This window comes from Rhinolophus hipposideros, assembly GCF_964194185.1.
Source record: "Rhinolophus hipposideros genome assembly, chromosome: 1".
NCBI classification, from domain to species: domain Eukaryota; kingdom Metazoa; phylum Chordata; class Mammalia; order Chiroptera; family Rhinolophidae; genus Rhinolophus; species Rhinolophus hipposideros.
The window spans coordinates 2821158-2836622 of NC_138047.1; the positions used below are offsets into that span (position 1 = coordinate 2821158).

Sequence of the window (15465 nt, forward strand, 5' to 3'; positions counted from 1 at the left end):
AGACAAAAGGCAAAAGCCTCCTGGGACGACCAGGAGGTCATCAACGCTGCTCACTTTGCACCACCGTGGAGTTAAAGTATTGAGTTAAAGTATTTGTAATCGCGAGCCTCTTCTCTAGAAGCCTTTCCTCCAGTGACACACAGACGTTGCCATCAGTCTCTTTCATCTACCGTGCATTACTTTATGCAAGATAAATAAAATACAGAAAATAGCACACATCTGTGCTAAAATTGTGTTTGCATAAATCATACCAAAACAAGAAAAAAAATTAAAAGTAAAAATAAATAAATAAACCAACTGGAGGAACTTCGAGAAAAGGTGGAGAGCAGCCAAGCTTTTGATCTTAACCGACTGTCAAACTGGATCTGAACTCAGGGCTAAAATCCAGGTTTCATTTTTGTTACACTGACCCCACCAAAGTCTGCAGCCACATCTAAGCCAGAAGTTGTGTCTTCTAGTCACCAAGCCCAGGCTTCTGTGAGGGGAGGGTCGGTGCACAGGAAGCTCCTGGGCTGCCCCCTGCCCTGTGTGATGGTGGGGTGTCAGCATGGTGCTGTGTAAATGCCAGCGGCCTGCAATGACTGCGCTCCTGGTCGTGTCGCCTGAAACATCCCGGTTTCTCAGCTCAGGCACCGGATTCTGCCAAAGCCAAATAAGCAGGACAAATCTGGGAGAATGCATGTGTGTGCGCAGGCAGAGCCCTCAAATGCCGAGCGAGCGGGTGAGGACTGCATTTTCCAACATTCGCTGGAAAGTATCAGCAGCTTTAAGCTGTGCTAGAAGTGGAATGAAATTTCTGAATGCAGCACAGACGAGAGGCCTGGTTTCATTGCATGTATCCATATGAGATGAGCCAGACATCTAAACACCCCTTCTCCCTGAGGTCTGCCCATAAAATATGCTCATTTTTCCAAATTATTCCCTGGACCAATTGACTAAACAATCAGAATGGTTCCTATGAACCAGTCACTGTGTATACGGATTCTCAACTATGAGGCCTCATTATTATTGACCCCTTTTCACAGGTGGGGAAACTGAGGCCTCATTTACATCACTTGCCCAAGGTCAGAATGGTGGAGCTAGGATTAGAAATCAGACGTCCTGCACTCTCTCCCTCCCTCTCATCAGTAAACCATGACCATCAGTCAGCTTGATACACAACAACTATCTGAACACCCTAATTGTTTGCCATGTTCCCTAGAGGAATTCCATTTTCTTATATAAAGAAAATTATCTGGCAATTTCCAGGCCGGTAGGAGCTTAGAAAGGGTGTCTGTAAAGTAGACCTAACAGAAATATTTGTGTGCGGTTTTCATATCCGTGTGTTAATGCTTGCTAATGAGTAGATTTTCCCCAAAAACCATTACTATTATAATTAATATTGTATGCGATTTAAATGCAAAGTGCAATGGTAATGGCTGGATTCTTTTCCTTGTTATATTTTACATAGGATATCTAGAGTTCCATAAGTATAGTCTGGAAAAAAAATAGGATAACCCAGAAAAATGTTAAAAACTTTCAATTTACAATCCACATGCTCGTAAATATAACTTTCTTTGCTCGGAATGTTACATTTGGCAGTAAAAGTACCAGCTGGAGGCCCTGTCCACCTTCCCTTTCATCGTTCCCTAAATAGAACACCCATTGAAATTCTTCGCCTTAAAAATCAAACTCAGATGCAAACACCTCTGTCTTTATGCAACATTTCTCTTTTGCAAAAGGAACAGCCAAGGGATATAAAGGAAAAATAAAACAAGCAAACAGACAAACAGGCAGTCTCTGAAAAATGAATGCCCTTAAGAGGCTGTGTCAGGGGAATTGCAAATCTTAGTCCCCTTCTGAGGAAGCAGGTCTCCGAATTTCTTAGAGATATCTCCACCTCAACACAACAAGCTCTGCAATGAGTTAACTAGTTAAAAACTAGCTAGAGAGGCGGTCGCTGCACGTTTCTGAGAAGCACAGCGCACTGTTAGGTCTGGAGCTGGAGCCTGGATGGCAGGCTCTCCTGACAGGCGGCTCTGCCAAGTGGCTGTCCCTCCCCTTCTGCAGCCTTCTTCCCTCTCCACCACGTCCTGGGCAGCTCTCTCCGTCCAAACGGGAGCTGAGTTTGCAAGCTGCCAGGGGAGGCAAAGGGCTGGCGGTGCTGATGTCAGAGGCAGCAGGCAGTTGTGATTGGATCTAATTAGACTTTGCAGCAGCAAATAGACAAGTTGCCTGCGTGATTGGCTTCAAAGTGGCTGATGCCCAACAACTAGCAGAGGTGCCAAAGTGGAAGCCCTGCGTTTGGAGCCCAGAGCGGGAGAGGCCGCGGCTGGGAGCGGAGCGGAGCGCGCAGCCCGCCCGCCGGCTCGCCTTCCCTTCCCGCCCCCGGCTCGCGGAGCGTTGGGCGCCCGGGCTCGGATCACGGGCTCGCAGCCCAGCCGGAAACAAGTGACAGGAGAGTCGGAGAGCCAGGAGGGCGTGGGGGCCGCAGGAGGGCTCGGTCCTGAAAAGTGAGCCAGCGCCCCGCTTTGCAGAAGCACGAGCGTCTCGCGGAGGCGGCAGCGGCGGCGGCGGGAGCAGGAACCGGGAAACGGCTGAGGGCAGGGTTCCTGTCCTGCTCCACTTCCCAAGTCTCAGCCATGGCATCGGTGCTGGGGACCAGCAGAGCGTCCGGAGGGCTGAGCAGCCAACTCAGAGGCAAGTCGAAGAGGCGTCGGAGGCGGAGGTGCAAGAGGAAAGGTAGGACGCGGCGCCGGCGCGGGGGCCCCGCGAACTCCCCTCGGGCCGCGGCTCCGCGCTCCCGGCCGGCCGCTCCCCTGCAGGCTGCTGGGCCCGGCGCAGCGGGCGCTCGGAGCGCGCAGCTCTGCAAAGGGTTAGCGGCTCGTGCCAGCCCGAGGGGACGGTGAACGGAGCAGAGGGCTCAGCAAGCGGCGGCGGGGAGCCTGGGGCGGGCGAGGAGAGGGGCAGAGCACTGGCAGTTCTTCTGGCTGGAGTTTGGGTCCCTCCGGGGCACTCCTCGGCCCTCGTACTGTCTGCGACCCTCTGGGAAGCAACACGAGCACACGGGCCAAAAGAAACACTCACTCACACCGGCATCCCTAAAAAACGAGGGAGGAGACCTCGTGCCAGCGTTTCGGTCCAAATTGTCACGGAGGAGGGGAGCGCGACACCCTGCCAGCCAGCCACCTCCCCAAACTGGCTGACAGTTTCTACTGTGTGTGCTTCCGTTGTTTTGTAAACACTGGGACCAACTGCGAGCACGGGCTCGTCCAGGGGAAATAAGCACCAATTAATACGTAAAAAGAGAAATAGGCATTATAGCTTTTAGTGGGGAAGAAACTGCAAAGCAGAAAAGGAGAAGCAACAGCCAATGGCAGGGTGTGGCTGCGACCCTGTCTTGTTTGTGCCTCCTTACTGGTATTCTTGCCGTCAGCCTCCCTGAGGCCAGCCACCCCAGCCCCTGCCCCAGCCCAGGGCTTCCTTGCATGGAGCGGCTGATGGAAAAGCAGCCCCTGCTCCTTCTCCAGAGCCATGTGTTAAAGTGCCCACACGCCCTGCAAGGATGGCAGGTCTCTCTGTGCCACCTGCTCTGCCCACAGAGGGGCTGCTTACACACAGCCCCTTGTTAGGAGTCTGCAGGAGAAAGTTCAGTTCTTGCGTGATTTGAAAGGTGTTGACTTTTTTAGAAAGTGAATACAGAGCCCTAAAGAACAGATGGAAAGACACGACAACAACTGACCAGGTTTCCAGTTTTTCTGGGCAGGAGGCCTCCTTAGGGAGGGCTGAGTCGTAAGTCCTCCCCCTAGAATGCCATCTCCGCATTAGCCGACAATAAGTTTGTGCCATGTCTTTTGCTAACTGCTCCCAAATAGCCCTCAAGTCCCTCAGGACTTCTTCCACTGATAGAAATTAGCCGGACACATTGAAGATAAAATGCCAATACAAAACAGTCACTAATTATGTTGGCAGGACCTCAAGGAGCCCTGTGGCAAGTTCCTTGAAAGGTGCCAGAGCCCTTGGTTTGCAAGCCGGTGATTTTGGAGTCCTCGTTAACTCTGGAGCTGATGAAATGAATGCTGGCCGTTCACTTTATTATCTGGAATTCTCATTTTGAAACAGATCTGTTCATGTCTTCCCAAAATACAAACAAAAAGTGACGTCGATATTGAGAAAAATTAGAATTTAATGAGTGTATCTTTGAAAAGAGGCAAAAGGAAACATGAGCTGATGTACTTCAAGTCTTCATGTTCCCCAATATTTTTAAGTCTCTTTAAATATTTAAAACTGGAGAGTGGTAATATTTCACAATAAAGCAATCTATAGGAATAAAATATAAACTGATGGTCATTGGTGCCTTTCTCCAAATTTATTTTTCTTACTTTTAAATGTCAGTCATGCCAGCTTAGGAAGCATTCAATTCGGGAATGAAAAACAAGAAATCTGAAAGAAGACTTTGTTGGCTACAAACTTAACTATAACAATTCCCAAGAAAATTTTTATATGAAAAATTTCTATGCTTTGGTTATTTTGGATATACTAAGTCTCTTAATTTTCATAGCCAAAAATGAGTGAGGAAGGGTAATCAGGCTGGTACACTAATTTCTATTACACAGAGATATATGTGTGGGGTGGCTGCTGAGCGCGCTTGGGAAGAAAGTCAAATCAAACTGCAAAATACTCACTTTTTAGGGAAAAGCTAACAAAGTAAATGTTAAAAGGAGACACAGCAATTATGGGACAGTTAAGTCGGCATTCACGTTTTCCTGGGAATAGATCAGTTGGCGTACGATCCTAGTGATGCCAGGGGCTGGTGGTTGTTTTTGTCTTCTATCAGCACATTGGTGAATTCAAATTATGTTCTACTATTCATGACTCTTAACAACAGGAATTTAACAGAATAGCCTTCACCTTTAAGTGGGTCTAATATTAGAACTCTGCTGTGTCACAATTTAAAATCCAGGTGTGTGTGGATGCTAGCTAAGGAGTTTCAGTAAGGCTCCCGTAAACACTGAGGGAAGCTAACACTGAGCACACACCACCGGCTTTTGTGATGCGGGAACAGATGCATTAAAAATGAACTTAGCCTTTCTCGCCAGTGGTATTTATTTTACCACCGTTTCAATGAACAAGAGTCAGCGTTGAAGGGGCAGGAAAACTCTGTTTCTGGTGCTGTGAAATGCTAGCAGCTTTCTGCATGCGTACTCCAAAAGTGGCTTTGGCAAGATTTTTTTATTACACTTTTTATTGTCAATATAATCTATGGGCTCTGAAATGAAAAACTCAGTAACTACAGCTTAAGTGTGGATTTGATACAATAACGTTCATTATTAATAAGTATGAGCCACAGCCTCGGAGCGAAGTATTTTCCCACCCTGGGTAGTCCTCTAGTCCTCAGCCACAACACCACACAGCAAGCAGCATAGTCGTCAAAAATCCAAAAAAAATAAAATGGAAAAACTTCTTAACTAGTCAGAACTTGCACTTCTCTCTCAGATAAACTTTAGAGAAGACATTTGGAAGGAACCTCACCCACCCACCAATTAAGTCCCTTTCGTTATCTTCTCAGGACATGGTTCTGTACCATTCCTGCATTTTCTCTGTGTGATATTTTTCATTGGGATTTGCTTTTAGACATTATTGATGAATGATTTACATTTTCTGTGCAAATGAGAAATGTCAAGAGTTGGCTTTTTTATGTGAGAAAAACAGGCAGCAGAAAAAAAAACCGAAAAGGACAAGGAAACCATCTCATTTTTCCCCATGTGGTTACATCCATTCGTATCCCATGTAACATGTGAGAGCCACGTCAGTTTATTCTGCTCCTGTTTCATTCAGACACTTCCAGCAAATGCTGGCAGCACTGGTAGTTAGTAGATTCATCTGCTCCCTGCCCTCCCTGTGCCCACAGAGCTCCATTCTCATGGACAATCTGAAGATATTGCTGTTTATCTGAGAGTTCTGGGGAGATTCATGCACGGCCACATCGATGCTGTGTGGTTAGATTAGTCTGCCGGTATTCGAAAAGAACTGAACCTATGAATATTATAAAAGGTGCATATTTTAACCCAAAATCACAAAAGTAAAGATTTAACGTTTTTTAAATTAGTGTCAGCTCCAGCAGGCAGAAAAAGGAGCAGTACTCATCAAAACAGTGTCATCTATGAGGAGAAAACATTTAAAATGTCATCAATTAATCTCTGACCCATTGCATGCCTTCAGGGTAATATGTCTGAAGAATTTCATAGGTGTGCTTTTAATTATTAAAATAGTACATATATTCTGTTTCATATGTTTGTTGTTCTTTCTTTTATGCATGTAGTGTTCCTTAAAAAAAAAAGCTATGCGTTAGCATGAGATGCATTCTGTAAATAATGAATGTATTTAGTATTTGATCCATTAGCATATATAATGTGTAAAATGACTGAAGTTCTGGAAATTTTTTTAAATTGCTCTTTTAATGCAAACATGTTAGAAAATGGATTGGGAACTAAGACAGAATCAGCTGGTCCCACAAGGTAAACAGGAGGATACGTTTCTAAGTGAAGTGCGTCAATCACTAAAACCGAGAGAGAGAAGGAACTTTGGAGAACTATTTGAAATGCTTTGTAAATAATCATCTGTAAGTCTCTCTAATTGAACTTGGGCATCGGCACATGACTTTTTATTTTTAGGCATTTGACAGCAAAGTAAGTTTACTCTTGAAATTTAGATCCAGTTCCAGGGTTATGGGTTACAGAGAGCTTTAGCAAACTGAAGGTGAATTCTGCCAACCCAAGATGCAGCTCTGGAAGAGCAGGCTGAGGAGTCACGGGAAGGTGGGAGACGGGCTAGGTGCTGGGCACTGGGAAACGCACATAAAACACTGGCAGAGGGGACAGGAGGAGTGAGGCAGAGGGATGACAGGCGCAGGCTTGTTGTGAAATGAAGTTGAAAAGTTAGTGGAAGTGAGAGACTGTGCTAAGGACAGGTAGAGAGGCCGTGTGGCTCTGTATCCCCTGCAGTGCCAAACCAATACACGCGTGTGGCCGATGGGGACACAGCCGTGTCCCCTCACTCTGACAGCTCGAGAGGGAGGACTGGACTTAGTGAAGAAATTAAATTGATTAAACCGTCGCCATCATCTGATGGTGTAGGGCTTTCTTTTTTCCTTTCTCTGTGTAGAATTTGTGTTAGTACCTCTGGTTTCTGGTGACCCGTGTAAAAGCAGTGATCTGAGATTGTTTCGAGAGTATTAGATATGATGAGTAAACGTGAATTTAGAGTAAAAACTTGAAATTCATGTATCCGTATCTAAACAGTGTGACTAGATTGTTGCATAAGTCCTGTTCCAAGCATTTTGTAAGGAAATGCAGAATTAGGAAATTTTACTTCTCCGTTTTCGAGGAGTGGGAAGATAACTTATGCTCTAAAAGCATCCAGTATTCAATTTTAAAACCACACAATGCACACACACACACACACACACACACACATTTGTCGTGTATACCGTGTTTCTCCGAAAATAAGACCGGGTCTTATGTTAAGTTTTGCTCCAAAAGATGTATTAGGGCTTATGTTCAGGGGATGTCATCCTGAAAAATCATGCTAGGGCTTCTTTTCTGGTTAGGTCTTATTTTCGGGGAAGCATGGTGTATATATATATATATATATATATATATATATATATATATATACACATAGATACACAGTAAGGACAGTTAAAGCATTTGAACAATTTTTTATATCTGCCTACTTCTTTATCTAAAATGTTTGAAAGTGAAGGCCAGTGTTTTGGGAATATGGCCAGTTTGGGGCAACTCATAAAACCACAAACAATTATATTACTTCGTCTTTCCTCATTTAAATAAGCCCTGCACTGGTAAATTGCGCTCTTCATTACTGGCAAACACAATTTCTAAAAGGATATATTTCCACATGGTAAGCAAGACTTTAAAAGCACTTCTTACAGCCATTTCAAAACTGAAAAATAACAATAAAGCAAATGAGTGAAATGTGAAGTGCAGGGATATCCTTCACAGACACCCGAACTCCTGAGTGTCAGCACTGTCCATGTGGTCACACATTCTAAGGACAGCTGTATAGCGAGAGTGGCCTGAGGTGCGGCAGAGGACCGAACCACGGCGTCCGTGTCTGTATCCAGCATGACCCCAAATTAACCCAGTCTTTTTAATGAGATGTTTCCCTCCACTGAGATACAGAAATGCATGGCGTTAAGTTCTCGATTATGCAAAGAGAATTGCTTATTCCTAGCCATTAATATATTATAATTCATTTACGAATGGATCCCTATCACATAAAGGGACATTACTTTCAAAAAGAAGGGGGGAAAGTCTGTTTAATTCTCGATCCATGTGTAAATTTGATGTGCTCCAGGAAAACCTTCGAAAGAGGAGGGGAGATGTCCGTGGAAATGTAGCAAGGTACGCTGCTGTGCTTGCATGTGTGATTGTGTTAGTGCCAAGACATCTCTCTGCAGTTAGTAAACTTCTGTTTACAACGAGTGGGGGACTGGCTGGCGCGTCTGACTCCTTGACTTTGTTTCATCATCAGCATCATAGCAAATGCGGCTCTTGGAGCCCTGAGTTTTCTGCAAATTTATGACTGAATTTAATTTCCCAGGAAACACCTCAAAGAATTAGCAACCTAGAGATGGATATGTTCGCTTTCTAAAAAGTCTTAATTTTCCCCAACATAAACATGGCTGCTTGCAAAGACAGAACAATTTTTCGGAAGAATGATAAATATTTGAAAATAAAGAGTTAATTGCAGTGCCTGGGCCTCTCCATACACTGTGGCTAATTAGCCATCTTTTATTCTAGTTACAGGTACTCAGTTTGAAGGACAGCAAAATAATTTCATTTTATTATTTTATTGATGGGGAATGAATACAATTAGTATCTGGTTTGAGGTGACAAAGTGGCTAGTAAATGTCCTCTTTGTGTCGTAAAATACACACATGTATAGGTAGATAATGCAAATTCACTATCATCTGTTTTAAATTGTGAAAAATACCAATAGTTAATGTTAACAGTTTTTAAATCTCAAAAAATAGCAAACAGGTAATGTAAATTTTATATTCATATTAAAGAGGGGATTCTATGCTTGATTAAGAAATAGTGCCCATAAATGGAACATCCATATAAACAATGCAAAATAGCATTTAGGTTTAAGATGGGCACGACACAGAATATCAATGCTCAGGTGACTTTTACATTTTCGGTCATTTCTTTGAAATCCCTAGGACATGAAATCTTAAGAGCTTTTGTTAGCCGTGTCCCCTTGACATGACAGGGTGGAGGTGGCTGGCGGAGCGGCTCCAATGCTAAGAGGGCAATTATAGTAGCGTTTGTGGGGCTGCTAACACACTTCCAGCTTCAGTACTCACGGCAGCCAGCTCAAGCCGAGAGGTCCAGCCCTGTGTCTACACCTTGTACAATCAGACTCTCCCAGCGGTTAGGGAGAAGTCAGCAGTGGAGACAAAAGGTGGACTACGACAGGTATTACTTCCAGTGTTAGTACCTGCTCGCCTTAGTTAAAATCTGGTTACCTCCATCCCACCAGGCACTTTTATAATGGTGCCCACAGAGAACTACGTATTTACAAAGGTGCCTTTCTTTCGGTTGCTGTGGCTTCACCATTTGGGTAATAAATAAAATGTGTATTGCTCGGGTTATAGTAATCAGTAAGCCCTCTTTTCTGGAGGCCCCTACTCAGCAAAGCGAGTCTTACACCTCAGTGATCCGTCAACTCTTCCAGGTGATTTGCACATAAAAGAAAGTGCTCCTTTAAACACCCCAACTAGGATGTGCGCTGGAGAATTTTATAGATTTAATTAATCTTTGCCGCTCCATTTGTTTGAGATGAAACCTCCGATTCTTGTTTCCTACAGCCGATAGACGGGAGACCTGCCTCATCATTTGGCAGTATCTTCCGTGATTTCTCAAATATGTCTTCTCAATGTGGTATTAAAACAGGACGGAGGGGGGCTCAATTCTCTGGCACTGGGGAGCCAGTTGCTGCTGGAAAACGCCAACCCAGTCATATCCCTTCTACGGCTGAAAACAAACAGAAAGTGGGGGCAGTGCTCTTTCTAAGAAGCAAGACGTGAGGACCGTAATATCCTGGTTCAGAGCGTACACCCTGGACACCCATAATCAATTATAAGACTGATTTTATCAGTCTGAATCCATCGGAAGTACAGAGATTTCCTCTCTTTAAAATGAATGCAATATTTCCTAAATGTTTAATTGCTTTTGGAAAAGTGCAAATTAATAAACATGACAGAAACGTCAACAAAATAGCTTTTGACCTCATCTGCACCCCGAGTCTGGCTGGGTTCACTCACCCCTGTCCATCACAGATGCTCCGCTCACATTTGGTTCGCGGCTGTGGAAACAGACGTGTCCTTAAAGGAAACACACCCTCTCTTTTTATTAGACTGTGTTCCTACCTGAGAAACGAAACGAAATGCACACCAGCTCAGACACTATCTGACATGTACAACTAAAAATAAAAAGGACTGTTTTATAAATTTGGGTGATGAGAAAAGGATATTAAAAATAATACCTTTTACTGTTCCTTAAGGTGGATAAAAGCATACAGGGCCCAATTTAACCATGGACATAAAGATATTGTACTTGTTCTTCCACTCTAAATGTTAACACTGTAAAGGAAAGTCAGAAAAGGACTATTCAGAGTCTAAAAGAATTCTAACAGAAAGTGACTTTTTTAATTCAAAACGTATGGTTCAAGGAGACATTTTTAAAATTCAAATGAGTCCATGCTGCTGATTTTCTTTCTGAAAACAAAATAAGCTTGAAATAAAAATCATTGCTACATTCCTAGGAAAAATACCAGAATAAACAGTAGCTCTTTAAAAAAAAAAATCTTGAGGACACTAGAGTGGGCAAAACACTAACCTTTGACAACTCTTTAGCAACACTGAACTAAGGGACAGTGTCCCTTCTGACAGTGACTCTGATGGTAGTAAGTGTGACTCCGATCCCTGCACCGTTGTTTGGTCAGCAAACGCAGATGGAAACCTACTCAGCTCTGAGAGGAACTCAGGTAGATAGCTACTCATTAAACACTCAGGATGGTGAGGTTATTCATATTAGAGTAGCACTCGCACATTTGAGAGTTCATATAATTTTGTTACCACGTGAGTTTTTTCAATGCAATATTTTTAGGAAAGTTAAATTAGCAACTTTTATATGTAGATAATGAATAGAAGTTGTCATTAAAATTGCATGTGTGTGTTTTTTGTAGATTCCTACTACATGCATACAATATGTACAAATGACAGATTCAAGATGTAAAATACATATAAGCATTTATTGGAATAATGGATATTGCAATGTTAAAAGATTCTCTAACTCTGGAACAGTATAACTCTTATATATCATCATTTATAGACGAACATTTCAAAAATCATTTACAGAAAAAATTCTTGACTAAACTCCTGAGAGCTCAAACTCCTTGAGAAATAGTGAAAAAGTGACCTTGGTTTATAGTATTAAGGAAAACATTAACTCCTTCATGGTAAAAGTTCTGAAACATCTTTTTTTTTTTTAATTTCCCTTTGTGCATATTTCAAATAAAGAAGCAAAATAAATCTTTTTGCCTTTGACACTAATAAAAAATAACCTGTGTTCTCACATCATAAAACAAGAGAGAAACAAAAACCACGATGGTGAGAAGGGATTTTAACAGCGGGAGAGGGAAGAGCAGAGAGAGAGAGAGACAGAGAGATGGGGAGGGGCCGGCGGGGGGAGAATAATTCCCAAGTCTCTTTCTTCCTGTGCTCTCTGTTCAGAGTTCCTCTTCCTGCACTGTACACTCTGTATCTTCCCAAACAGAAAGAAAAGGCTCCTGATCAAAAAGTATGGGGCACACTACCCAATTCTGCTGTTTGCAGTGTTCCCTAAACATTGTGTGTGTATTCAGAGGGCTGTATTTGATGTGTGTAAGTTCCATTTATTCATTTGCAAATACATCTCCTCAGGTGCCTCCTAGGGGCTGAGCAAGGAGCTGGGAACTGAAAAAATGCAAGAAAAACAAGTTGGCAGGATCCTTCTCTCTGAGCTTAGATGGCAGACATGGATACAGACATACACATGCAAATCAAAACAGAGACCAAAAATAAACCCCAAGACTCCAGCAACACTATTAGGTTCTGTGGAAAACTGTTTAAAATACAAAATATCATATTTTTACAAAACTTGATTTCTACTGTATTTTATTACTCCAAGTGAAACTCACTAAATATTAAACTATAAACTCCGCTAAGTTTGAACATTTTATTCCCTCCACAATGTCAAAACATAATAGCTACTCAATTAAAACCCATTGAGAAAATTGATTTTTTTTTGATATAAGAATTGCTTCAAGAAATATTGAGAACAGTGTAATAGAAGGAAACGTTTCTCTAAAGAGAGTGTGTACAAATCGTCTGAGCTCAGAACACACAATGTGGAGACATGCACGGGGATGACAGTCATAAGCCATCTTTGAGGTGATGACAATGGGGACGGACATGGCTTCTTCAGTTCTTGTTTTGTAGCACTCTCTGCAGGCCTGACTGGCGGGCGTTGCTCTGTGTGCATATGACCTCTCAGAAATCAGCAGACAGGCTGCGTGCGGCATTGTACACCATCAGTATATGCTTGCTGGGGGGCTAATTATCAGAGTTAGATTGCGAGGTTCGAAAGGGCACTGTCTGGTTTATCTTTGTCATTGCTGTTTGGGTTTGAATTTATTCACTAGACAAACATGCTTGCCACACCTTTATGTGTCAGATACTGTGCTGACCAGCAGGGAGGAAGCAGTGACAGAAGCTGACAGTGTTCCCTGGAAGAGGCAGACAGCACCTCCCACCTTGGCTCTGACTGCTTCTCCGTTGTCCACCTGGAAGAGACAGCTTACAAAACACTTTCAGAAAGTACAGAAGGCACACATCGACTGCCCACCAAACTGGCCGCACCGATGATGGCCCACTCACGCATGTCTGGTTGGATGGACAGGATGGAACCCGCAGAGCCAGACAGATCCCAGGGGTCTGCTCAGTGAGCAGCCCTGTGGAGCCTGCCCCTTCACCTTGACGCTGATGGGTTCTTCTCAGCCCCTCTGCCCCGACCATCCAGCTTGGGTCCTCAGGCTCACCTCCTCCTGCCTTGTGGGTGCACATCTGCCCTGGAAACCCCACACCTGTGCCCAGGCACTGCCCAGGAACTCAGCCACCATCTCGCTTCTTGGTTCACAGTCAGCTGTGCCCTCGTCGCTGAGGGCAAGCATTGGGTGCGTCAGCGCAATACAGACTCTGGCACCGGGCCAAGGAAGAACAGAGACACGGCTTCCAACTCGTGATGCGGTGGGCATTCTGGGTGACCCAGGACAGCATCTCTTTGCCGGGGGTCAAGGAAAGTAGGAACAGTCATAGCTGTTCCCACTGCCATGTCCACTCAATATTGCGGAACCCGTGAAAAACACGCGAGTCACTGAATGAATGGATCCCTTGTTTCTACGTGGATACCACAGTTCTTGGGTCAGTTTTTTTTCTCTTACCTATAAGATAATTTAGGAATACTCTCTCTCTCTCTTTCCCACCTCTCTGTCTTCATCTGTTTCAGTCTCCATCTCAAGTACATGAATTAAGCAGGAGACACATAGCACCCTCACCCAGTATCCAGCACTAGGACTTAAATACTTTGCTGTGTACGACTTCCTAGGTCTGTTCACTTTGGCAACAGTGACGCTGGCTGCAGCCAGTCGGTCTAGATATTTATGGTGATACTAGGAACATTTCCAAACTTAAACAGCAGGGAAACCATCGCAGTGCAAGTTGATAAAACTGAAACCACACATAGATGGAATGATCAATGCCATTCATATATATTTATGTGCGATAATTTATAAACTCTACAAGCAGAAATGCGATATCAGCACACCTCTTCACTTAATCCACGTGCTTAAAGAAACTGCCTTCACTCTGACTCCCCTGGACTTTTCTTTCTTAGTTGTTCAGGCTCAGCTGATCCTTTAAAGTGTTTCCCAAAATGGCCGTGACCACGTCTTTCTATGTGACATGGTACTTCCTTATATCAGGGTTCTTATCACTAATATGAAAACTACCTCTGTATCTGAGAATAGTCAAACATCACGTGTGGCTCAGAGACCTTAGCTACTATATTAAAGCGGCTTCTTTCCTGCAGTGTTCTCTCTGGGTGTCGCCCTGGGAAGGCCACCTGTCCACAACATGTTCAGTAGGACCTGGGAGTGAGGCTGTGTGGTGTTTCCTGCTGTGGCTTTGCAGGAGGGAATGACTTTCTGGGTTCATGTCAAAACAAGCCCCCACAGTGGATGGAGAGAAAGTGAGTAAGTCATTATGTGGCACTACCGGTGTGACATCCCTGGACACTCTGGTCCCAAAAGCAGGGACATAGAGTTACTTATGCAACAGGCTAAACAAAACATTCATGGAACTGGAAGTGTCTTTTCTACAGAATATTAGCCTCGTCCAAAAGGCTAACAAAACAGGAGGACAAACCCTAAAGAGTCATTTAGTTGAGACTCTGCTTCAGTGTTTTCAATGAGATGCTCTTGATGAGTGGAGTGCAGCTCAGCAATGATGAGGCCTCTCACCCGACAGCCCATGTAGCCCACAGGCAATAAGAACTACAAATCAGTGAGCCATGTTTACTGAGCGCTTACACTATTCTCCCAAAATTCCTCTCTGCTGCACCATTTGCCTATCGTAAAATACAAACAGTCTTTGAATTGTAAGTTGTGATATACAGTTTTTGGCATACATTTCATGTGCATGTACCTGTGCATGTATATACATATGCAGAGGGCGCCAAAAAAGGTATGCACATTTTAAGAAAGGAAAAAACTGTATTAAAATTACACTGATGGCAACCACTTTGAGCACCTCTTGTCATTGCAGAAGTCAAACGTGACTAGTATTCATCTTTTGTTGTCGATATATATTGAATATTACAATTTTAATACCGTTTTTTCCTTTCTTGAAATGTGTATACATTTTTGGCACCCTCTGTGTACATTCGTACAGTATATAGCAAGACGTCTGTCACGTGTAGATGGTCTATAAATGAACTTTCAAGATAAAATTTAGAACAGGAGGGGCTTTTCTATGTCTTAGTCTAAGTTAACTATACAAAAATGTCTAGATAGGATATTGGTGAGCTCAGGCACCATAACTAAGTACGCCAGAATGGGGAACTAACACAACAGACATTTATCATCTCATGATCTGGAGACAGGACGTCCCAGATCCAGGTGTGTGGGGGGCTGGTTCCTGCTGAGGCCTCTCTCCTGGGTGTGTAAACGCTGTCTTGTCCCTGTGTCCTCACATGCTCGTCACTCTGTGTGTGTCTTTGCCCTGATCTCTTCTGATAAGGACACCAGTCCTATTGGATTGTGGCCCATCCCAGGGACCCCATTTTAATTTAACACCTCTTTAAA

General features: G+C 43.6%; 1 protein-coding gene across 3 annotated transcripts in view; it reads left to right on the forward strand.

Moving 5' to 3' along the window:
* The first annotated feature begins 2184 nt into the window (after positions 1-2184).
* Positions 2185-15465, forward strand: part of ADARB2 (adenosine deaminase RNA specific B2 (inactive)) — a 415421-nt gene continuing 402140 nt past the window's right edge. For all 3 annotated transcript variants that reach the window (XM_081062451.1, XM_081062453.1, XM_081062452.1), the window contains exon 1: positions 2185-2721. In XM_081062451.1, the coding sequence (XP_080918577.1) occupies positions 2622-2721 (100 nt within the window). In that variant the 5' untranslated portion in view covers positions 2185-2621. The remainder of the gene's footprint in view (positions 2722-15465) is intronic.